We start from the raw sequence: 24,067 nt of genomic DNA, 5'->3' as shown, positions 1-24,067 counted from the left end.
GAAAAAGATCAGTGAGATTATCAGCCAGTTAAATTTGAGCAGAGGTGACCTATGACCTATACCCAGCTTTTTGGAAATCACTGCAGCATGAGTAAGGGCTTTGGAGCAGGTCCAGCAAGGGCTTCTGCAGGGAATATTATTCTTGGCTGTTTACTGTCCTTGTTTCCTTCCATAACTGCCTGTTTTTGAGAGCGGTGCTGTAGCAACAGCTCCACTTCCAGGGGTGGGGATGTATCACCACAGGATTACTTAATATGTGTCAAATAAGGTGTAAATATTTTAAGAAATAGAAATAATAGCAGGTTTTGAAGCCAAGCACTAAAATTACAGTAGCTTTGTTGTGAGCATTTTGCCAGGTCCCAGCCCTGCCAAGCCCCAGCACCCTCACTGCAGCCTTCAGACAGGGAGATAGGTATGTGCTAACCAGGGAATCTTAACCACCACCACCTCAATAATTTCAGTAATTTAAGTAGCTAGATAAAGATTTAAAAACCTTTTGTTAGATTTGCAGGTTTGAAATCTGAAAATGAAACATGCTGTGTTTCCTAGACTCATATCATGAGCTTCAGTCACAAGAGCTCTGTGAGTCTGGTGGAGAGCCTGTGCATGAGACCATCCTGACCTTCACCAAGTGCCTTAAAATCCATTTTCAATAGCAAGCTATGCTCTTTGAAAAGAAAAGTCTCTCTGAAAGTCATTGGGCAGCAGTTTTTCATGCTCCAAAGGCATTTGTGGAAATGGGACTTCAAAAAACTGGCACAAGTGATGGGAAGACTTAAGAGCAAAACTTAAATTCTGGGCTTTTCAAATCAGATTAGTAGCATGTGACCTCTCATGAAGTCATATCTGCCTGGAACACATCTGAGAGGAGGATTAATACCTGCCATGAGTGATTTATGTTTCTCCCTGAGGGTTTTCAGCTGGGATGTGTCAGCAGGTCCTGCTATGGGTCCCAGTTTTCCTGTCCTCCAGTGGGCTGAAGCATTTGCACACCCTGAAGCCTTTGCTGTCCCATTGCCACAGAAATGTCTGAGGACTGTAAATGTTTAACATCTGCAACACATTGAACTAAAAGTGTCTGTGTTCTGAACATTTGTTTTAGTGTTTGCACGCCATGGAGATCCAAGTAATGATTCAGTTTCTACCTGTAATTCTTATGCAACTATTTAGAGTCCTCACAAACGTGACGCAGGAGGATGAAGTAGCTGTCAACTGCACCATGTGAGTGCTGGCTGAACCTTCCAGTGACAAATGCAAGGCCATGAATGGCAAAAGCAGGGTCTGGTTTCCCAGGACAGGGTGCTAAGTGACAGCACTGGCTGTCCCCTGCTGCTGCCTTCCCCTGGATCGTGTGGGTGGCATGGGGGCATTGTGGGGCTCTTCTCCTGGGGGCGGTGTGAGGAAAAACGTGGTACTTTAAAGATACTCCAGGTTTGTTTCTCAAAAGAGAAAGGGTTTGGTGGCTCTGGGAGCTGAGTTGTCTTATGAAAGGGCCGCAGAGTGCTCAGGTGTGTCCCAGCTGCAGATGTGGGGAGCAGTGTCCTGGTCTCATCCCAGCACACCAGTCCCTGGTGCCAGGACTGCTCCCAATGCCCTGGGGCTGCTGTGGGGCTGCTGCAGCTCCAGCTGTGCCGGCTCTGATCTCCAGCAGCCCCGAGAGGGCAGCAGCGACCCTGGCAGCACTGCTGGAGCTCCAGCCAGAGCACCTTCCCTGCAGGGAGAGCAGCCAGGGCACCTTCCCTGCTCCAGCCAGGGCACCTTCCCTGCAGGGACAGCAGCCAGAGCACCTTCCCTGCTCCAGCCAGAGCACCTTCCCTGCAGGGAGAGCAGCCAGAGCACCTTCCCTGCTCCAGCCAGAGCACCTTCCCTGCAGGGAGAGCAGCCAGAGCACCTTCCCTGCTCCAGCCAGAGCACCTTCCCTGCAGGGAGAGCAGCCAGGGCACCTTCCCTGCCTGGCACCAGCAGTGACCCCTGGATCCCAGAGATGCACTAAAACATGCAGAACATGCACCTTCCTCCCATGGTGCTGCCTCAGAGCAGTGCTGCCTGCACAGGGGGTGCTGGATGTCACCCTCCTCTGGTCCCTCCATGTGTCAGGAGCATCCTGCTCCCATGGAACTGGAGGCTGAGCCCCAGTCCCCAGGGATGTGGTGCCTGTTGCAGTCACAGCCCTGCTCCATGTGGTGTGGGTCATGAGAACTTTTCCTTTGTGGAGCACTGTAATTCCACTCTGTTTGAAGAGGGTGAGGACAGGGCAACAGGTGACCCCAGGTACCTGTTGGCTGACCAGCTCCCACCTTCATTTCCAGAGATTTTTATCAAAGCTTGGCCTGATGCTTTCCAGTTTGTCAGTATCTTTCTGTTTAATAACATCTCTTTTCTCATCAGATTTTCATGGTGGAATTTAAAACCCACTTTATCTGATAAATGGCTTGTAAGCTCCTCCTTGTGGTTTGGCCTGTGGGGTCTGTGACAACATGCAATGGCTTGTTGTTCCCTCTGGCTGGGAGTGGAATGTAAATCCCCAGCAGTGGCTGGGGAAACCAGGCCTTGATCAGCCGCCTGGGAGTGAGTCCGGAGGGCTGGCATGTTCTCCAGCATCTGCTTGACCTTCCCACACTGCAAGGCAACAGCCCAGAATAATCCACTGCATGTAACAAGGAGCACATGATGTAAATAAATGATAAAAAAACCCCAGGTTTCCAGAATTAATAAATCCTGGGGATGCAAGGAAGTATCAGAGTATAACAAGGATGGAAAATGTTCTGTCTCACCTCTTTGTGCAAGGAGTGCTAAAAGTCAGCTTATCTGGGCAATTCCTGGGCCAGCACAGAAGTGGAGAAGAGGCTTTGGCCACCTCATCTGAGTGCTTTGTGCAAAGGTGGTGCAGGAGCTGTCACTGTGCAAATCAGGCCGTGCCAGTGGCCTCTTGAGGCTTTTGTGGTTGGGCAGGTGGGACACGTGTGTGTTTGCTTTTGTGAGCTAGAGGAACTTGCCCTTGTGTGGCTGCTGAACACAAACCACGTTTCTCCCCAGGGTTCTTCTGCACATCGTGTCCAAGTGCCATGAGGAAGGGCTGGACCACTACCTGCGCTCCTTCCTGAAGGTCAGTGCTGACACTGCCCCTGTGGGGACAGCTTACCTCACCCTGCTGTTTGCCTCAGTCAGGGGTGACATGCTGCCCCTGTGGGGACAGCTCACCCTGACCCTGCTCTTCTGTCCCAGTATGTGTTCCGAGCTGAGAAACCCAGTGCCAAGCAGGCCAAGATGACCCATGAGATCCTGGTGCTTTCCATGGCCACCATCTTGAAGCAGTCAGCAGATTTTCTGGCCATCAATAAGCTCCTCAAGGTGAAGTATTGGCAGTACTTGGCTGCCAAGGGCAGAGGGGAAGGAAAGGGGATCTGGTGTAAAGCCCAAGATTCACCCCCATCTAAACCCTCTGCAGGGCAAACCTTGCATGCAGACCAACTCCTTGCATCACATCCTTGAGGTTCTCCCATTAAAACAGAGATGAATTCTTGCAGGGAACCTCTGTTTAGGCCCACCACAGGGGACAGCAAAAGGCTGTTCATTTGGCCAGTTTTATCTGTTTTCCCCAAGCCACACCTGAAGGGTGACTCATGGGAGGCAAACTGAGTCTCTGCCCCTCTGGGCCTTTGCAGGGCTCGCACCCCAAACCCTGCTGGTTCTAGGAATGGTGCATTTGGGATCCAGAGGGGCTAAATCTAACCTAAGACTGGCAGGACATCTCTGGGTAGCAAAGGCATTTGTTCCAAGCCAGCTGTGCAAGCACAGCTGTGCTCACAAAAAGCCACTTGGATGTGAGCTTTCCCTCCCACACAGGTGCTTCCCCACATAGTTGGGAGTATCAGTCATGTTCAATCCTGTTGAGAAAAGTAATAGTATTCTTTGTTCATTCTAGTACTCGTGGTTTTTCTTTGAAGCACTGGCAAAGTCCATGGCAATGTACTTACTGGAAGAAAACAAAATCAAGGTAAATATAAATTTGGTCAATGTTGCATTACAGAACTGTCACAAACTCCTCCAAAAGCTTTTCTGAAAAGCTATGTGACTATTTAAAAGCAAAAAGCTGACAAGCTGAACAGCTTCACTTTCTTTTTCACTACACTTTTCCCTTTTCCACCCTTTCACTCTTAGTTGTAATTTAGAAATTCCAGCAGTCCTTATGGCTTGTGCAGCCTCCTTTTCTGTCACTACCTGCTGCAGCTGCAGCCAATACTCTCTTTGATCACTGTTTCATTAGGAAGCAGCAAAAACAAACACTAAAGAGCTCGTGCCTGAGCTCAGTTGTCCCAGCTGAGCTGCAGCACTGAGCTGTGCTCTGCTTTCAGCTGCCCAGAGGGCAGAGGTTCCCTGAGTCCTACCAGCACGCCCTGCACTCGCTGCTGCTGGCCATCATCCCCCACGTCACCATCCGCTACAACGAGATCCCCGAAGAGTCCAGGAATGTCAACTTCAGCCTGGCTAACTTCCTGAAGGTCAGCATTTCTTTCTTCTCCCAAGATTTGATAGATTGATAATGAGAAATAAGGAGCAAGCAAACAAATGTGGTTTAAATTTATCTTGCCTTTGGTTTTTTCAGTTGTAAAAACTCTTGAGGGGATAAGCTGTCCTAGGAAAGAAACCTTTCCCTTTCCAAAGAGACAGTAACTCTGTATGTTTCTGAGGGTTTTCAGGCATTCCTAGCAACTGTTTGGAACCTGAAATTTATCTACTCTCATTTCAAATATTTCTGTTGTCCACTGGAGACTTAAGTAAAGTCATCCAAATTATTTCACAGAAACTGGATCATGTATTGGAAAGTCAGCAGCAAGCCAGAAGATGAAATCTGACTGCTGGCAGGACAGTAGTATGGAGGGGATTTAGGATAATTGCTTTTATTTTTAATGGTTGGTCACATGTGGCTATTTTTTCCCCAGCGTTGTTTGACCTTTATGGACAGAGGATTTGTTTTTAACTTGATAAATGATTACATTTCTGGATTCAGCCCAAAAGACCCTAAGGTAAGCAGTAGGTTTCTTGAAAAGTGGTTTGCAGTTGTACATGTCTACATCAGTCAAAGCTTTGTAGTGATTATTTTACACAACTCTTGGAGGTCTTTTAGACTCTGTTCCTGCAGAGTCTTTTAGAGGCAAAGACCTTTTTGTCTGGGCTAAGAGCCTGTAGCCAGATGTTCTTTAAAGTAATGTAAAGAGTCAGGATGACAGGAAAGAGTGGTCAATAGCCTGGATGAAAAAGACAAAGAAGTCCCAAGTGACATCTGTATGCATTGACACTTGGGCAGAGAAACACAAGAATTTACCAATTATTTGTGAGTTTCGCCAGATGCTGCTTATTAGAAAGCATAGATACATTTATTAGATTCTTCAACCCTTGTGTAACAAGTGCATTGAACTGGAAGAAAATGGGCCAAACTAAAAACATGGTTTATGTTTGTCTTTTTTTATCTCAGCTGCTGGTTGAATACAAGTTTGAATTTCTTCAAACTATTTGCAATCATGAGCACTACATTCCTCTGAACTTACCAATGACATTTTCCAAACCCAAGCTGCAAAGAGTTCAAGGTATGTTCTTTCTTAAGAGGTTGTCTAAAGAACTGTAATTTATTAGTCTTGATGGCTTCTGACTGGCTGGACTTTGGTTTGGTGTCAAGGAAATGTATGTCCTGGTTAGGACATTAACCTCAGGACAAGATGTTTTCTGTCAGGTTTATATAATTTTGTTCCAGAATGATATGCAGTCGGTCTTTTTGGTATTTCCTATATTTAAATTTACATGGGACTAGCAATATCTGGAGGACAACTGCCTGTGTTTCAGTAAGTAGAAAAATTTACTGCAATTTAGGCAAATTTATTGCAATGCAATCCTTTGTTCTCAGGAGTGTCAGAGAAGTGCCCTGCCCTGAGAAGTGGGGGGTCCTGTAGGGAATGGGGGTGCAGGAGAAGAGATGGAACTCACTGCCCTGCTGCCAGCTCTCCCTGTGGCCCCCAGGAGGGGATCAGGTCACCTTCTGCTCTGACACTGAACCAGGCACAGAGGGCACAGTGTGCTGGAGCTTGTTCTACACCTGAGGGCAGCCAGCAGAGCTGGAGCCTGTCCTTGGTGCTCACCAAGGGTGTTTGTGCTGTGGCACCCCCACATCCCTGTCACTGTCACACGCTGTTCTCTCTGCCTGAAGCTGCTCAGCAGGGCTGGAAGGGGCTCACAGGGCCTGAGCTGAGGCTGTGTGCAGGTGCTGTGGCTGCAGCTCTGGCTCTGCTGGCAGCCCCAGGAGTGCTGCAGACAGAGCCCCATTCCCTCTCATGGCTCGTCTGTGCTACACAGCTGCAGTAAGGATTGCCAGGTTTGGGTGCCACCAGCCTGGCCAGTGTAAGTACTGGAGAGGAGGGTGAGGATTGGGATCTCCCATGTAAAAGCCCTGTGCATTTATGGTTGTGTGATGTGTTCTGGTGGAGGAAAGGGGATGTTGGCTGTGCCTCACAGTGAAGCCATACAAGTCCCAAAGTGGTTCCACGCATATACAGGTGCAGAAGCAGAAGTAAATGAAATATCCCTTATTTTGGTAAATATCTCACCCATCAGAGCTTTCTGGAGCAGCTGCTAATCTCTTACTTCAGTTTGGCTACTTGCCTGGCATTGTTTAACAAACAGTATTGCTAGAAACAGCCAAGAAAAACACATCCACAGCCTCCCTGGTGCTTGTTACAGGCGTGGTAACATAAAGATGCTCTTTCTTGGTTAACATTCGCCTTTGCCTTTGAGATGGTTGAATTGAAGAGCTGTAAGGGCAGCTCCTCTTTTCTGCTGTGTTTTATTGTGACTGGACCTACCAGCTGAGGTTGACATAGAGCCCTTGGCAGCAGAGCAGCCCATGCTGAGGTAGCAGAGGTGCCTTTGCAATGGTGCCATGGCAGAGCCATGTGCAGATGCACCTTCACTGCAGACCTGGCTCCTTTATGGACACAGCTGTGGTACAGGGCTCAGGAGGGACCTTGCTGGTGTGTCTGACCTCCTCACCAGCCTGTGTGGGTGCAGGGAGGGATGCCCAAACCCCTGCTGCTCTGTCTCTAGGAGGAGAAGGAATAGCCCTCAGGGAGGTGGACAGAGAGAGCTTCTGCAGCTTCAGCCAGCGCAGATGGGCAGCCTGGCAGAGCACAGCCCTGCAACCACATCCTGTTGGGTTGGAGTGCTGCATCTTGGAACAGCAGCTCTGAAACCTCCCAGCCAATGCAGGGCTGGCTGTTGGTCTGTCCCTGCTGCCTCACTGGGGACAGCAGCCAGAGCAAGCCCCAAGCTCGGCCTCATGGCCAGAGCACACAATTACTTTTGCAATGTTATGATGGGAAAGAATCCAAGGGATTGACAGAAGCTGGAAGTTAAGCAAAGGCCTCACAAATAATATTAAAACATGACATACTGTCCTGTTTCTCCAAGATTTAGAGCATTACCAGTTCCTCTTTATTTTTGCTGTCTTTTTATTTGACTCTTTTATTTTTACACATAATTAGAATTTTTTTCATTTGCTGTGGAATGGTTCACTTCAGTGGGTAGGTCTAGCTGGAATAGTCAACTCCTCTAATGTTGAATTAAGTATGCACTTTCCAATCAGTTAGCTTGCATCCAACTAATATAATAGCCATGATGTGAGACAATGAGGCATTTGCTAACATGACTAACAGTGAAAGCTAGGTAATGTTCCAGATTGATTCAGAGGAAAGAAAAAACAAAGTTTCACAATCCAGTAAATGCTACTTTTGAATCAATGAGTTTAAAAATATCTTTTGCATCCACAGAGCTGTTGGAACCCTTTGACTGGGATTTTCAAAGCTGAATGCACCCTGCCTTACCACAGAAGAACTTTCATACCTTTGGGGTTTTGGGGGAAAAGAAGTCTGAGCTGAGCAAATGGCATTTGTACTTTTGGGGGAAGAACAGAGAGCTTTGGGGTTATCCCTGTGGTGGTTCTAATTTGGTGAAGGGCCTGGCAGAGGTGATGGTGTAATGACTGTTATGTCTTGCTCTGAACAGACTCTTGGAACATTTCCCTTAACCATTGCCTTGTTGTTTCTTTCAGATACAAATCTTGAGTACAGTTTAACTGATGAGTATTGCAGGCATCACTTCCTCGTGGGGATGCTTCTTAGAGAAGCCTCTGTTGCCTTGCAGGACAATTATGATATCAGATACACAGCCATCTCAGTCTTAAAAAACCTCCTGATCAAGCATGCCTTTGACAACAGATACCAGCACAAGGTCAGGCCTGTTTTGTTGGCTTTTTAACTTAATGTTGTTGCATTTTCTGAAAAAAAAACCACATACCAGAGTTTTAGATATTGCTGTGTGCACAAAAGGTATTCTAATTGTTTTTTAGGGAACTGTTGTAAATAACTGACAGTTATGGAACAACAGTAATAGCTCAGAAACCATCTAGAAAATAAAACTGCAGCCCTCTTACTCATGCTGAGTATTTAGGTAATTATCCCTAAACCATTAAGGAACTTGAGAGAGTCATTAGCCAAGAGTTGTTCAACAAAATGAGGACATTAGTGATGTTCTGGTCTTGGGCCTAAATTCATGTCCTGTATTAATATGCTATAATCAGGAAACAGAGCTGATCTCTGTTACAAGTCAGCTGCATGTTTTACTGATTAGTGACTCAGAGGAGAGGATCTTGATTCTCATGAGGTGCTGGATTTCCTCTAGATGGGTCTCAGTTTTCTTTGGTCAGTCTCAGCACGCAAGGATGCTGAAAGAGGCTGGAAATGGGTTTGTTTTATCTTGGTGCTGCTCCCTGCTGACCCACATGCCCTCCAAAGCGCCCAGCTATCTGTGCAGACACTGCCTGCCCTTGCTCTAGCCTGAAAACATCCCTCTGTGTAGTTTTGGTCCTCACATTGCTCCTAGTGTGCTGCATTCTTGGTGTTATCCAGGAACATGGATGGCTGCCTGGCATCGAGGGTGGGAGAGTGCCCCAAATGTGCCAGGGGCTCTCATGGGCCCAGAGCCCTCTGCCCTCCCTTCTCTGCCCCTTTAAGGCCTGAGCTGGAGCAGGGCTTGCTTTGCTCTGCAGTGAGGATCCAGGAGCTGTTTGCTCCCTCGGTGTGCAGCACTGCCCTGAGTGCTCAGAAGCTCCCCTGTCTTGCTGCTGTCCCACAGGATATTGGTATATGTGTTGTATATGTGAATTTCTTTATTGTTTAAAAGGTTCTATTAAATTTGCAAGCCTTATTCTTTTTTTTAAACTTTCAGCCAAATCCAGGATATGTTTAACAAAAAAGAATTGAATGTAAAAGAGTTCTCCATTAAGAAAATGTCAACCCAATCATTTTGCTCTGTACCAGTTAACCCAAATTAATCTGTTCCTACAAACTGTTTTCACTAGAAGCATTTGCTGTGAAGAATTTCTGACTGGAGGCAGTAGCCAGCACCAGGCATGGAGCAAATATTCCTGTTACATTACTCCTGAGTGTTGCACTTAAAAATCAAACTGTGCCAGTCAAGTGCCAGTTAAAGAGTTAGGAAATCCAGGACTTAGTTTTTCACACATCCTGTGGGACTGGGAATGTTATTTAGCCTCCAAAACCCCTGAGTGCCCCAAGCTTATTGCTAGAAGGGTAATACCTCTCTGGCAGCTCTAGAAGTGAAGGTGAGAAGCCAAACCAGCTCATGTTCTTGAACACAACATACAGTGTGTAAATACAGAAATATGTGTGTATATGTTTTGGCTCAAGAGTGTCACATTTTCTGAAAATATCCCTTCACCCAGGATTTTTTCCTGGAAAGCTGAGGAGCCTTGAGAGAAAAAGGGAAACAATTTTATCTCATTTGCTTTTCCTCTGTTTTGCTCATGTGGAATGTGTTTAGAGATTGTTTACCCACAGGTGATTGTTTCATTCAATTCTGGTGTGAGTTGTTTTCACTCTTTGGCCAATCAGGGCCAAGCTGTGTCAGAGTCACGAGTTTTCATTATTCTCTTTTTAGCATTGTGGCATTGTGGAAGTACCCTTTCTGTATTCTATAGTATAGTATAGTACAGTATAATATAGTATAGTATAGCATAGTATAATATAATATAATATAATATAATATAATATAATATAATATAATATAATATAATATAATATTTTCAAATACTAAATTAGCATTCTGAGAGCATGGAGTCAGATTCATTGTTCCTTCCTGCCACGAGAGTTCCAGCAAATACAATACAGGAGTTACCCTTTCTTCACTCCATTGGGAACCTGGGCTCTTACTGAGATTTTTCTGCTTTCAGAACCAGCAGGCAAAAATTGCCCAGCTGTACCTGCCGCTGTTCGGGGTGCTCCTGGAGAACCTGCAGCGCGTGGCCGGCCCCGAGGCCCTGAGCTCCTGCCCTGCCTCCAGCCCTGTGAGTAAAGCTGGGGTTCCTCCACATCTGACATGTCTCTGGACAGGTTGTGCAGTGCCTGGGGGGAGCTGAGTCCCTCTGAGAGCAACGAGCTTGAGCAGGGCTTGGCCTGGGGCTCCAGCAGCTGTTCTGGGGAGTTGCTGCTTGGTCTTCCCAATAATTGTGTTTGTGGCTCCCAAATGGCCTTGGCCTTGCAGACTAGGCTCTCCTCCTTGCTGTGCCAAAAGAATAACAAATAGGACATCGGAGAAAAACAATTCAGAATTTCAACTCAAATGGTGAAAAGGAAAAAGGAAAACACTACCATGACTTATTCTATATGTTCTGCTATTCTTTGTACTCCTTCCCAACTCCTTTGTTTCCTTGTTATACAAGTAAGGAAATTTTTGTTTTCATCTGTGTTGTTTTTAAAACCTGCTCTAATCTGGCATTTTGTATTGCACTGTTCCCTTCTATAAGAGAATAGGTGTTATCTTTGATTGGTCACAAAACCTTACATTGCTTTGCAGGCATCCAGGGATGAATTCATATGCAGTTTTCCATCCCCATCAAGCAGATCCAGCCTGGTTGCAGACAAAGATACAGGTAAATTAATTTTTCTAAATTCTAAATTTTCCTATTTATTTTAACACAACTGTTACCAGCCTGAAACACCCAAAACCCATTACCCAAAACGTGAAACAGTCATCTCCTAAAAGATCTCACAGACTGTGCATTGTTTTCCCCAGATGTGGTGTCACCCTAACTGTCCTTTCCAGATTTTTCCTTTTCCAGCTTTTGACACGGGGCTTTGGCAAGCCCCATCTGTGCTGTGCTGACAAGTGCATGCAAAGGGTTTAACTGTGGGGTCTGGGGTTTTTTTTCAGCCTGTGGAGCAGCCCTTCCAAATGGCCATTCAATAAAGAGAGAGGACTCAAAAGGATCCCTGAACTCAGAGGGAGCAACGAGTTCCCCGGATCAGAGTGAAAATGTAATGTACCAGGGGCTGGGCAGAGCAGCACAGCCTGCAGGCTGTGTGAAATAAGGGGGAGGGAAAAGGAGTTCCCCGTGGTAACACTCTCCAAAGCCAGCTTCTAGATGTCTCTGGGAACAAACAGATTGATGTTTAGCAAAGGTCAGAGTCACAAGTCTGGTATGCTTTCCTTCTTCAAACATCACGGAGCCAAAAATAGAATGGCTGACAAATTGCTTGTTGAAGATGAAAGGCAAAATCTGTGTGGAAAATCTCTGCTCCTGTGGTGCATCTGTCCATCCTCAGATGTGCTCCCTGTGTGTGGGTGGCTCTGAGCCTGGCTGCACCTCAGTGCTGGGAATTGGTTTCCATATATCTGAGAAGCAAAGCACCGTGGTTGCCAGTGACCACTGACTAAAGATAAAGTGATTGCAGGAAAACCAGCCCAGGCAAGTAACCATGGGCCCAAACTTGCAGGTGACTGTGGTCATGCCACAAAGATCTCTGATCCCACTGTTATGACAGGGAGAGGTATTCAGTACTCTTCTTCTTGGCAGATTGCACACATGAAAATCAGATATTTGTGCAAACCAACCCCTGGTTTTCCTCAAGGCACTTTGCAGATATCTTGGGTTGGCGTGAATCATTGATACATCTTCAAAAACTTTGGCCCTTGTAACAAGCAAGGCAAAGATTATCTGGGCTCATGGCTGTGTCCTGACATGCTTAGAAGAGATAAGGCCTCTCCAGCTCTCCTCCATAAATCACAGAGCTCCAGGGCTGAGTACAGCCGAGCACTTCACTGTCCAGCAAAGCCCTGAGCTCCAGCCCTGCTGATGGGCTTTGCAGGAGGTGCTGTGGCTTCCAGCTCAGCTCTTCCTCCATGGCCAGACATCCTCCTCTTGAATGTGCTTGAATGTTTTTCAGAGTTATTGAAAGCAGTCTTTCTTGATTGAAAGCAATGTGCACAGAACCATGTGAAAGCAGTGCCCCATGGAGGAGCACAGCTTCAGCAGCACTCTCAGAGGCAGACTCTGCTCATTGCCCCACTCCCCTGGAGTGAATTGTGTGCTGACTTGATAGTTTGGCATGGTCAATAGCAAATCTCTGGCCATAGCACCCTGTCTCCAACTCTAACATGATTGTTTATTTCTGCTTTATTATGACTCACATCCACAGCTTATCCCAGAATAAACAGCAAATAAGGTCTGTGGATCCCTGTCCAAACATGAGAGGCAGAGCTTTAGGAGAAGCCTAGGGCTTCATTGTATCCATTTATTGAAGGATACAGCTCAGGCCAGCACAGAGAATGCAAAATAAAATTGCTGTAACTTTAGAAGTCATGCTTCCCACCATACAATGCCCAAGCCTTCCCCACATAAATTGACTCATCAGCAGGATTTCATGTATTTTGCCTGAGTCATTTAGTAGGAGGGAAATTGAAACACTTCCAAAAATCGAGGGGAGGAGAAAGTTCTTAAGATGAAACGTCCTCCTTTTTTATTAACTGATATTTTGTTTTGAAGTGTATGTCTTTAACAGAAAGTCAGACTTTTGCTTTAAATGGTGGCAGCCAGTGAGTTTTTGTTTACAGGAACTGGCTTTAAAAATGTTCAGGAGCTTAGCTGCTGCAGAGAGCAGGGGAAATGAAAGCAGGCTGCTGTGTATTTTGCTGGATAACCTGTCATTCTCTGCCCAGACATCTTTTCTCTGAGCAGAGAAGTGTTTGGGTGTTTGGTGATGTGCCCAGGATTCCCAGGCTGCTCATCACTGGCTGAGCTGTTTCCAAGGCACGGTGCTGTGGGGTGCCCATGTGGGGGCTGGAGGGATGCCAGCACCCCTGGTGTGTGCCAGGTTTGCTGTGCCCATGCTGCACAGCCCTGTGCAGAGCCAGGAGCCCTCGGTGTCACTGCTGTGTCCCAGCAGATCCGCAGGAGCTCCATGAGGAGCAGCGTGTCCCACTGCAGCCGGCTGGACCAGTTCGAGATCCGGACACTTCTCATGTGCTACCTGTACATTGTGAAGATGATCTCTGAAGGTTGGTGCCTCCTGCCCACTGGGGACAGCCAGAAAGACAAGGGACCATCAGTTTTGGCCTGTAAGGTCCCCTCTTTGAGGTTTTTAAAGTCTCAGTGCACTGTTCTTCATTTTCTTTCAGATACTCTTCTAGCTTACTGGAACAAATTCTCCCCCCAGGAGCTGATCAATGTCCTCATGCTTCTGGAGTGAGTATCACAAGGCTGCTGTTCAAACCCTGCACCTTGGTGTGGTCAGAATGGCTGAGGAGGAGAGCACACACTGTCCTGTGCAGCGCTGGGGGTGTCTGGCCAGGTTGGAAGGACATGTTCTTCCTTCCTCTGAGGAGAAGCAAGTGTAAATTGAGGAAGCTTGGTTTAGTGGCAGTGCCCCGTGCTCTGACTGGGGGGTGTCCCACCACCTGTGGGCTCAGCTTCCCCTTCACTGTCAGAGCCTCCACTTTGCAGTAAATCTGGGAGAAGAGATGGGTGAGAAGACAGAAATGTGCCATAGAATTTTGAAACCAAGAGTGTGAGGTCAAGTGACTTGTAAATACAGATGCAAGCCCTTGTACAGAGAGAAGTGTGGCTGCAGGCAAGAATAGGGTGGGTTTTAAATGTTCTGGATTGTTCCTGATCTGCAAGATCTGTAACAGATACATATTTCATTTTCTTCCTAGGGTGTGTTTATTTCACTTCAGATACGTGGGGAAGAGAAATATTGCCAGGTACTGCATCCTTCCATCTGGTGCTGGGCTGTGGGGGTCATGCCTGTGCTCCCTGCCCCAGTGGAGGTGGGTAGGGCTGGTGCACACCCACTCTGGGCAAACCCCAGTGGGTCTGGGGCTCTGCTCAGTGCCATGCCCTGAGCAGGGGCCCCTCATCTCAGCTCCCTGCCCCTTCCCTCCCCTCCAGCTCCTGCATGAGATCCCCAGGCTCAGGCGAGCGCAGGTTGGCAGTGTCCCCCCCAGCCAGCTGCAGGTGAGACAAGAGCCCCAGCTGCATCCCTGCTTCCTGAGCAGCATCCCTGCTTCCTGAGCAGCATCCCTGCTCTCGTGTTAGCCCTAGGGCCTCCTGCAGCAGCAAGGCTGGCACAGCGCGGGCATGCCCACTGGGACTGCCCCAGACTGGTGTGTTGGAGGAACAGGTCTCCATCCTGGTGCCTTGTGTGATGTGCGGTGGTGTGTTTGCTGCTGGTGCCCCAGGGCTGTCTGTGCTCCCCTTGCAGGGTGCAGGACGCCTGGCTGGCCAAGCACACGGCGGCCGAGAGGAAGTCGCAGACGATGCCGGCGCTGCGCAGCCGGGCCGGGGCGCGCCTGCAGCACCTGGGCAGCCTGGAGAGCTCCTTCACCCTCAACCACAGTACGTGTGTCAGCAGGGCAGGCACTCCAGCCTGGGGAGAACTGCATGGGGCCATTTTACACTTGCTTTCCACAGGTTACCCAGATTCTGCAGAATTGCCCTGGTCACCAGGCCTCCCTGCAGCATCCCTGGATGGGTGAGGGTGGCATCCAAGCCAGCCCCTTAAAAATCACCCCTGGGATTTAGGACTTGTGTGGCTTTCTGCTCTTGCCTGTCTTGGCTCAGCTCCTTGGCTGAGTGTGTGGGCAGGTGGATAGAGAGCAGGACAAGCAGGAGAAGTGCACTGCCCAGACACCTGTGCTGGGATCTGCTCTAAGCCTCTCCATGTGGGTGCATTTTGTCCCATTGAAGCACTTTGCCATCTCCCCTCCCTGGAGACAGCTGGGACACCTCATGCTCTGTCTGGCTTTAAAGACAGTGATATAAAGGGGCAATACAGATACTGTTTTCCTGGTGTGGCATCAGGCTGAGGCAGCTTCTCTGAGTGGAGTTTGCAAATTCAGCTTCTTGCTATTCTAGCATCATCTCCCAAACGCAGTGAAAGTGCAAGGGAGAACCTTATCTATATCAGCACTTAGATTTTTTGGGAGCTGGAGTGTTGAACACTGTTTCCTCCTAATTTTCTTTCTGTCCACAGATGCAGGCACCTCAGAAGCAGATATTGTGCACCAGGCATTACTGGAGGGCAATATTGCCACCGAAGTGTGCCTGACAGTCCTGGACACCATCTCTTTTTTCACTCAGAGTTTCAAGGTCAGCACTGAAATCAAAAATGTTGTAGAAAAGTTTTATATATGTTTGGATTTTGGTGATCTGTTTTCCTAGAGTGGAAGAATATGGAAGAGTTTACAAAAGAAAATCGTTTGCAGTTTGGTTATTTTCCAAAACAGTGTTTCACAGAGTAATTATACCCATACACAATTTTTCCATTTCTTCAAAGCTGCAAGGCCAGAGAAAATCCCATGTATGTTATAGCAGGCTTTACAAAAATAGAATAAGAGGAAATGTATATCGTGTAGAAAGGAGGGACTAGAGAAAAGGGAAATGAATGTCCAACACATTTAGAAGTTGCTCTTTTGTACTCTAAATTACCTAGAAGCAAGGCCCGTTTTTCTTTGAATCGCTGTACATTAATATCGCTGAGGCTGAGGCTCTCCAGCTGTGGTTACCTGTGCAGACAGGACCAGAACCATGGGTAGAAGTTTTCTCCTCCATGTTGGGATTCATACTTTTAGCAGCCATTGCCATCTACACAAACCAAGGCCAATGTGGTGAAGAGATCCCCAGGATGGCAGCAAAATATTGTCCCAGAAATTCCCTTCCTGAAGTGTAGTCAGAGGAATCCTGCATGTAGCAATGTGTCTGGTGTGGTGTCACAAGAACAGCTCTGGATTTCAGAGCAAGCATGATGAACATTTCCTTTTTACATGGAGATGAAGAGAAAGGTATTCAAAGCCTCTGCTTCCACTGCAGAGCCAAAAAGCCATCCTGGTGCAGATGTTAAATTACTCCTTAGAAGTTTGGTAACTGCAAAAGGATTTAGATGCAACATTTAAAACTTGCTTGACTTTCTCAGCTGCCTCTTTTGTAATACTGCTGAACTTAGAAACAATGTGATTTTTAAACCACAGGACAGACTGGATTCCCTTCCCCTTTAGTGGGCTTTGGCTTCACTTTTATGGCCACACCAGACATGAGTGGGTCCTGTGCTGCAGCAGCTGGGCTGGTGCTGTTCCACTGCCACAGGAAATGAGCTCAATGTAAAACTCTGGATCCTGAACTTACCACAAGGTCTGTGCAAGCTGGCAAAATCTGAGCCAGCCCAAGGACTGTGAGAACTGGCAGTGGGATGGGGGCTGTTGATTTCCTGTCAATACAGGAGATCCACATCCTTGTGTCATGCCCAAATCTCCTGCACAGCCCCATGGGGATGGCAGTGGGCAAAGCCCACCTGGTCTGACACCAAACTGTATCAATAACCCCCAAGAAATTCCATTTTGCTAAATCTACAAGATGCAAACTGGCAAAACTCTGCAGGAAATGAGGGAAGTGAAATTACTAACTACAGCTACTGATCTATCCAGTGAGAAAATGAGTCTTTTTTTTTTTCTTCCCCCCTCTCTTTTGGGCTGCAAACAAAACAATTTTCAAGAAAAATAAAAAGAAATGGAAAAAAAACCCCCAGGGTGATAGTTACATTGGTAACATGTTTTGTTTAAAATAACTAGGCAACCAGTCACAGTTGCACAGAATATTGACTTAGTCTTTGGAATTAGTGATTCAGAAGTGATGAAATATTTTCGGTTTTTTTCTCTGCTGCAAAAATAGCCTCTGCTAACTACTGTAAGTTTTTATTGATTGTCACATTTTATTGGTTATATTTTTACTGAAGGCCTTGCTGCTTATCTGGCTCAAGAATTAATATGATTAATAATGCAAAATTATCTCTGTCATTTCCAGCTTCAGGCACAACACTTCTGCTAAGTAAATTCTCCTGTTGCTTTCCAGACCCAGCTTTTAAGCAACGATGGCCACAATCCACTTATGAAGAAGGTTTTTGATATTCATCTGGCTTTTCTCAAAAATGGGCAGTCAGAAGCAGCCCTTAAGCACGTGTTTGCCTCTCTGAGAGCTTTCATTAGCAAGGTAGGTACAATGACAAGGGTGTGGGAGAACTTTTAAGTATGGCAGAGAGGCCAGTATGATTAAACTCCTGTTAACCTGATATTTTGGAGATGTGTTTTAGCTACACTGATTTAAAAACACAGCCCAGGTTAAGTTCTCTAGTTATTTATTATTTGTTGGGTATCAGGAAGCAAAGGAGAAATCATGAGGAATTCCCACACTTGCCTTGGTCACAAAGATTAGTGTCTGTTTGACCAAGAGCTGGTGCTTAAATCTTTGCCCCAAAGTGCCAGTGCTGCTGCCTGTGCTGTTGCTTGAATAATGCATGCACTGACAGGCAGCTCCTCAGCCACTGCTGGGAGAGGTGATAGCTCTGCTGAGCCTTGTTCTGTGCTCTCTGAGCCCTGACAGGTAGTGAGGCTGTTTAATGCCCCGAGCTCAAGCAGAGACAAAGCCACATCTGACCACAGAGGAGCAGTGATTGATGCTGACATTGCCCTCTGTTCTTGTCAAAACCTGCCACTGCTCTAAAGGACGTTTTTCCAGATCTGCTGTACATAATAACACCATTCCTCCCAAGATGTGCAGTTATCATAAATACAAAATTAATTAAAACACCTCAAAGCCCTTGAGCGCAACACTTCATTCATGAGGAAAATCCACGTGGCAGATTGCAGCCAGGCAGGGATGGTGTCTGAGTGGTAAGCAAAGAGTAACTTTCAAAGGAGCTTTTGCACTAGCTGCTGAGCAAAATCTGATTAAAATGAGACTGCTAAACTGCTTTTCAATGGTGGAAAAAGTCTGTGCTTTGTACATTTTGCTGTAACCCCACAGCAAAGCTGAGAGTTAGTGTAAGTCTAGGGCTGGATTTTGGTGCTAAGCAAACACATGAGAAGCAGAAATGCAGAGTTCTTGCTGGCTCCCTGTCTGCTCCAGGCAGCGTGGTCTCCTACAAGGTGTTTTTCCATGGGGCTTCTTAGAGCCTGCTAGATTGGCAGCTGGCAGGGGCAGGAATCACTCAGTTTTTCTGCAGGGTTCAGTGCCTGTTTATTGCTCTGCCTTTCTTTTGACTTTTCTGCTTGCTTGTGATCTGCTTAGCCTCGAGATCCATGCTGCTGCAGATCTGCACACACCCTGCTCTCCCACTTGCTAGCCAAAAGTTTGTTTAGCCAGAAATATTTGTTTTGTGCCTATAGCAAATAATAGGCATTCCTTGCCTTCCTGACATATTTTTTGTGGGGTTTTTTTGAATGTGAAGCCAGACCTGCACACCTGCTCAATTTGATCTCACTGTCAGCCTTCAAAGCCTGGAGCCCTTCAGGGCTTCCACACTTGCTTTCCAAAACATCAGTGGCAGCAGGGAGGCTGCATGCTTGGCTGCTGCAAGGATGGGGGATTGTTTTCTTGGATTTATGCCAGTCTACATCCTTGCTGAATTTCACCTCATGGGTCTTTAAAGGCACAAATTATTGATTTCAGCTTTCTTGCATTTCCCCTATGGCAGGGCATATATGGCTTCTGTAAAAGGAAGATATGAGCCCAGCAGATGGTATCTAGAAGGAGGAAGTGTTTTCTTTGCCAACTCCATAACCACACGAGTCCCAAACTTCCTTTTAAGTCCTTTCAAGTGTTCTTCTGAGGCCTGAAGTGGCTATGGTGGCCAAGGCAGGTGGTCACTGCGTTGTATGACAAGTCAAGGATGAAATGTTTTCCTGCAAGTTTGTTTTCAAATCCTAGCTCTGCTCTACTTTGTAACTTCCAGAAAAGCCAGAGGGAGTTATACCTTTGTCACAGTTAGAATGGAAGATTTTTCATTTTTAAGACCTCCTGTAGCTAAAATTACAATGAAAAGAATCCCCCTCTTATTTGTGCTCACAGCAAATGGTTGCTGGAGGAAAAAAATTCCTGAGATGCATTCTGCTGCCCATAATTTGTCTTCTACATTAAACCCAGTTATTTGATAGGCAAAAGACTTTAAAAAAAATGTTGCAAGAGAGCAAATAACAAAAATCTTCTGTAATTATTTGCATCTTTGGTTTTGGTTGCACGTGTGTGTTCTGGGAATTTGGCAAGAAAGCTTCCTCTGTTTTACTGGCTGGTAAGAACCAACCAAAGCTAGATTGCTCTTGTTTCACACTCTAGGTTTTCTTAAGAACTGAATCTATCTTTTCAGGGCATCACTTACAGATAAATACATATATAAATACCTCTATGCATGCTTAGGAATGGTCTTTAATTTAAAAGTTTTAAAGGAAAACATGCATAGAGGAGGGGTGTGCATTACAGACTGGCTCAAACGTCCTTCTGCCTGTCCCCATGGCTGTGCTGCCCTCACATCCCTTTGAGCCTCTCTGGGAGCTGGCTGCTGGGTTGAGCCCTGCTCTGGTCCATGGCATGGAGCTGGGTCAGAAATGGGGTCCTGCAGAGGGCACAGTCAGCACCACAGGAGCTGTTCCATGCTCTCCCCACTGCTCTGGGCCAGCTGGGCAGCCACAGGCTGCACCAGGCCTGGCTGGGCCTGCAGCAGCCATTCACCCCTGGATCTGCTTCCCTGGGCCTGGCACCAGGAGCCATTTCCTCTGCTTGGGCTCCAGAAAGGGACACAGTTCCCTGAGAAAGGGGCACAGGTTTTCCTCCAGAGCTGGTGTGGAGGGGAGTGCACAGGGCAGCAGATTCACAGGCAGGGGCTGTGTCCCTGGCAGTGCATTGGAGTGTCTGGAAAGCCTCTGCTGGCTGGCTGTGTCCCTGCTGGGAGAGGTGCCAGCCATGGCTGTGCTGTGTGTGCCCTGTCCCACAGCTCAGCCCAGGGCTGCCCATGATCCTGTCTGGCTCTGGGGAAGGGCAGCACTGCACTGGGCAGCAGCTCTTGGAGCTCCTTTCCCAGGTGCACACACCATCTGTGTGCACCTTATGATGTTTATTTGCCTCTTTCCTTCTTTCTCCTGTTTTGTTTTTTGATGATAATTTTTGGCCAGAGGCAGTGAACAAAAAGTGGTTTGTGCCCTAATTCTATTTTCTTGGTGCAATCCCAGTATCTTGCTAGCCACAGGTCCCAGATCCCTGTTTTAAGACTGTCACCACCATGCCATGGTGGTACCTACAAGTTTCCCTGGATCGTCCATACTTAATGCAAGGAGTGGAGGGCCAGAGTAACAGCTTCGGCCTCTGGCTGATTCTATTTACTGTCACCTCCCATGGGCAGAAGGTAGTGGGGCAGATAAAAGTGGCTAATGGGGCAGATGGAAGTGGCTAACGGACCATGCCCCATGAGGACCATGGGGTCTCAAACAATGTGAATAGGTAAAACCTGCTTGCCTCTGTTGCCTCTTTTTGGCAGGAGGTTCTCTGGGCCTGGGTGCCAGCTGCAGCAGCAGGAGCAGAGTGCTGCTGGGCCATCCCCAGCAGCCTCCGCCCCTCAGGAGGTGCTGTTACCTCCCCTCCCCAGCAGGTCCCTGCTTGCCAGCACAAAGCCCTTCCTTGTTCTGCTTCCCTGTGCTCAGCCTCTGTGCCCAGGTGGAGGGAAGCCAAGGGTGGTGTCACCTCCCTGCCAGCCACCTCCTGTGACCACAGCCACAGGGACAGACACACCCTGGCATCCCCAGGAGGCTGCTGCCCACTGGGACAGGTGTCCCACCTGTCTGCTGCAGGTGTCCCTTCCCAGGCAGGGCTGAGCTTGCCCTGACAGCTGTGCTCAGGGGTTTGCTGAGGGGACAGCCAGGCCACCAGGGTGTTCCCCTTGTCCCTGCTGCAGGTCCCTGAGCCCTGCTGTGACTGAGGGAGCTTGCACTGTGGCTTGGCTTGGTCCTGCTGCTCCCTGGGTGGCAAAAATCCTCACTGAATTTTATGCTCTAAGTGACAAGCATGTTTGCATTCCTGAGGGCATGCAGGCATGATTTTAGCTGTTTTTGGGGGATCATGTAGAAGTAGATGTGTGACCATTGCAGGTCACATTTCCCAGTGAGGTTGGATTCCTGGTTGGGCTCTGATGGATTTTCTGATCTTCCAGATAGCACCTTGTGGTTGAATGTCTCTGGGACCTCTCCTCTCTGCCCCACTGCTTGGGATTATGGCTTTTGGAAGAATGTAATTCTATCAGTCCAGTTTGGTGAGAATTTGCCAAAAAATCCCAGATGTTATCAGGGGAGGGGTTAGATGGACACAAGCAGTCACATCCCCAAGAAGCGTGACAGCAAAGTTCCCATCGGTCTAGGAAATGAGGTTAAAAATAGACCCCAAATTCATTCCCACAAATACTCTCAGGCTCAGAATTCTGGCAGAAGTTCTGCTGAGGCTGTCCAGGCTGCAGCTTAGTTTGTTGCCCTGTGCCCCTGCCCATCTGATCCCTATGCCATTTCGTGGTGTATTTTCTAATATTTGCTTTTCTCTTGTGAAGTTTCCCTCAGCATTTTTCAAAGGAAGGGTGAATATGTGTGCTGCCCTCTGCTATGAGATCCTGAAGTGTTGCACTTCCAAGGTGTCCTCCACGAGGAATGAAGCCTCTGCTCTTCTGTACCTCCTGATGAGAAATAATTTTGAGTTCACCAAAAGGAGAACGTTTCTGAGAACACATCTTCAGGTCAGTGGCTGGAGAAAAGCTAGAGACAGGACACCTCAGATTGAATGAACAGTTACAGCAACAGAACTCTGTGACCTCATGCCTGCAGAGGATCCTGCCATTGCCATATGGACCAAAATCCTCCTGCTTTCCAGGCTTTGCCTAATTCAGTGACTGGTGCAGGCACCTTTAGGTAAAATAATTGCCATCAAGTACTCCAAGCTGTTGAGTTTTAGTGTATCAGACACCAGACACATCTCTGTGCCAGAGACTGGCTGGGATGGGGTGGAAGGGACAGCTGCCCTTAAGGCAGGAGAAGGGATTTCCTAGGAGCTGCTTTTTTGGCATTGGTAGTTTTTGAAGCAAATGTAGATACCATGGGGGACAGATGAATACCCTCTGGGTTGTAAAGAATCACAGAAGGAGGTAGCTAATGTCCAAACAGGGATTCATATTAGAATAGTTGGATTGTTGGTTCTGCAAAGCAGTTTGGTCCTCTGGGGAGTGCCTGTCCTTGGGGGATGTGAGAGCTGAGCCACAGCACCAACCACTGCTTACGTGGTGGAAAAGATGTGATGCTTTCCTGTCAGCATTTTATTAACTGTGACCTTAATAAAACCCTTTTATTAGGGCTTGTTTAAATAAAGCCTCTACCTTATCCCACAGATAATAATTGCAGTGAGCCAGTTAATTGCAGATGTGGCCCTCAGTGGTGGGACCAGATTTCAGGACTCCTTGCTCATCATTAACAACTTTGCAAACAGCGACAGGCCCATGAAGGTGAGTTGGAGATGTCACATCCCACATGTGTTATCAGCCATTGATGCAAGCCTGGGGAAAGACTCCAGGAAACTCTGTTTAAGGGTTGGGCTAATGACTGGAACTGTGATTTATAGGCTTGTAGTAGGCTGCATTTGCTCAGTAAACAAGTGTTGTGCCAGCAGCAATAGGACCAGCTGCTCAGGCAGGTCATGCTCCAAACTTGAGGCCTCACACCAAGGGGAGGGCGCTCAGCAGCTCAGATTGTGCTTTGCCATGTTCTGCTTGCCAGATTGTCCAAAGAGCTTTCCAGGAACTCCCAGCTTTGAGGGAAATGACAAGGGAGAGGCTGGCATTTCTGTTGCCTGAAGGTAATAATTAGCAGGATTTTGTTTTATTCAACTAAGTGTCAGTAATGTTAAGAAAGAGCTCTTATGTGGAGATTAATGGTGGTATTTCTTTGGAAAATAATTGCCTCTCTTTGTGCTAGAGTTAGTGGCTTGTACCCCATCCATTGAGCAATTGCAACGTACTCCATTTCACACAGAGCAGCTGCCAAGGCAGGATAGGGGAAATGGAAAGTGTTTTTACAGTTCCACGGTTATCCTGTGACCTAAAGGCTTAATGGGAGCTTCCATTAGGTGTTTAATTGTGATCTAACAAATTTATAGATAAGATATACCTGGCAAAAACCTCAGTTCTTTTCTGCACACAGATGTTGGTAAAGATTTTACTGAGCCATACTTGTAATTTACATCATGAGACGATCATGATATCAAGTTTTTGTGTTTGTGTAAATGCAAGAGTACAGGAGAGGTTTCAACACACTGGAGAGAATGCCATGCACAGCCACAGCAGCAGCTGAGCTGCAGGAATCTGAGGAGAGGGAGCATAAATCAGGCTCATCATGGAGGGGAGAGAGCTGAGGGGGAGCCTACCTGCTTCTTTCCACAGCAGACAGTTTATAGAGGCATATTTACACTATTTTCAGAGGTGTGGAGTGCAGGACAAGAGGGAGTGTATGCAAGTTGCAGCAAGGGCAATTCCAGTTTTGCTTAAGAAAAAGTTATTTCCCAAGAGCACTGTGCAGCCCTGGGGCAGGGCCTAGAAAGGAGGTGGATTTTCTGTTTTAGGAGATTACAAAACTTGGCTGGACAAGCCTTGGTCTAACTCAATGTTGGCCTAGTTATGAGCAGGGGATCAGATCAGAGCACATGCTTCTCTACTACATTCTTGTGGTGGGAAGCTCTACAAATGCCTGCAGTGCTTTAGGAATTGAAGACAGACCACATCAGAGCCTAACAAGCCAGATGTTGAATGACATGAAAAAATACTGCAGCCGTGGTTCGGGGTCTCATCCAGAGATATTTGCATGCATGGAGCACTTG

At 47.2% G+C, this 24,067-nt stretch overlaps 1 protein-coding gene across 6 annotated transcripts in view; it reads left to right on the top strand.

Moving 5' to 3' along the window:
* DOCK11 (dedicator of cytokinesis 11) overlaps positions 1–24,067 on the top strand; it is a 77,367-nt gene that overhangs the window by 38,538 nt on the left and 14,762 nt on the right. For 3 of the 6 annotated variants that reach the window (XM_054289358.1, XM_054289356.1, XM_054289359.1), the window contains exons 24-42: positions 1,103–1,221; positions 3,037–3,106; positions 3,226–3,351; positions 3,926–3,997; positions 4,356–4,502; positions 4,944–5,027; positions 5,477–5,588; positions 8,099–8,277; positions 10,298–10,411; positions 10,921–10,996; positions 11,278–11,381; positions 13,287–13,401; positions 13,522–13,588; positions 14,059–14,106; positions 14,607–14,740; positions 15,378–15,493; positions 17,249–17,386; positions 21,759–21,941; positions 22,587–22,700. In XM_054289358.1, coding sequence (XP_054145333.1) covers positions 1,103–1,221; positions 3,037–3,106; positions 3,226–3,351; positions 3,926–3,997; positions 4,356–4,502; positions 4,944–5,027; positions 5,477–5,588; positions 8,099–8,277; positions 10,298–10,411; positions 10,921–10,996; positions 11,278–11,381; positions 13,287–13,401; positions 13,522–13,588; positions 14,059–14,106; positions 14,607–14,740; positions 15,378–15,493; positions 17,249–17,386; positions 21,759–21,941; positions 22,587–22,700 — 2,118 coding nt within the window. Of the gene's footprint in view, positions 1–1,102; positions 1,222–3,036; positions 3,107–3,225; positions 3,352–3,925; positions 3,998–4,355; positions 4,503–4,943; positions 5,028–5,476; positions 5,589–8,098; positions 8,278–10,297; positions 10,412–10,920; positions 10,997–11,277; positions 11,382–13,286; positions 13,402–13,521; positions 13,589–14,058; positions 14,107–14,293; positions 14,419–14,606; positions 14,741–15,377; positions 15,494–17,248; positions 17,387–21,758; positions 21,942–22,586; positions 22,701–24,067 lie in introns of those variants that run through there. The other 3 variants (XM_054289361.1, XM_054289357.1, XM_054289360.1) reach the window with 3 other exon arrangements.

Source organism: Melozone crissalis, unplaced genomic scaffold, assembly GCF_028551555.1.
Source record: "Melozone crissalis strain CALT ecotype California unplaced genomic scaffold, PUWL_Pcris_2 ptg000068l_1, whole genome shotgun sequence".
Taxonomy (NCBI): Eukaryota; Metazoa; Chordata; class Aves; order Passeriformes; family Passerellidae; genus Melozone; species Melozone crissalis.
The sequence above is the reverse complement of the archived record's forward strand: the minus strand, read 5'-3'. Positions and strand labels throughout refer to the sequence as shown.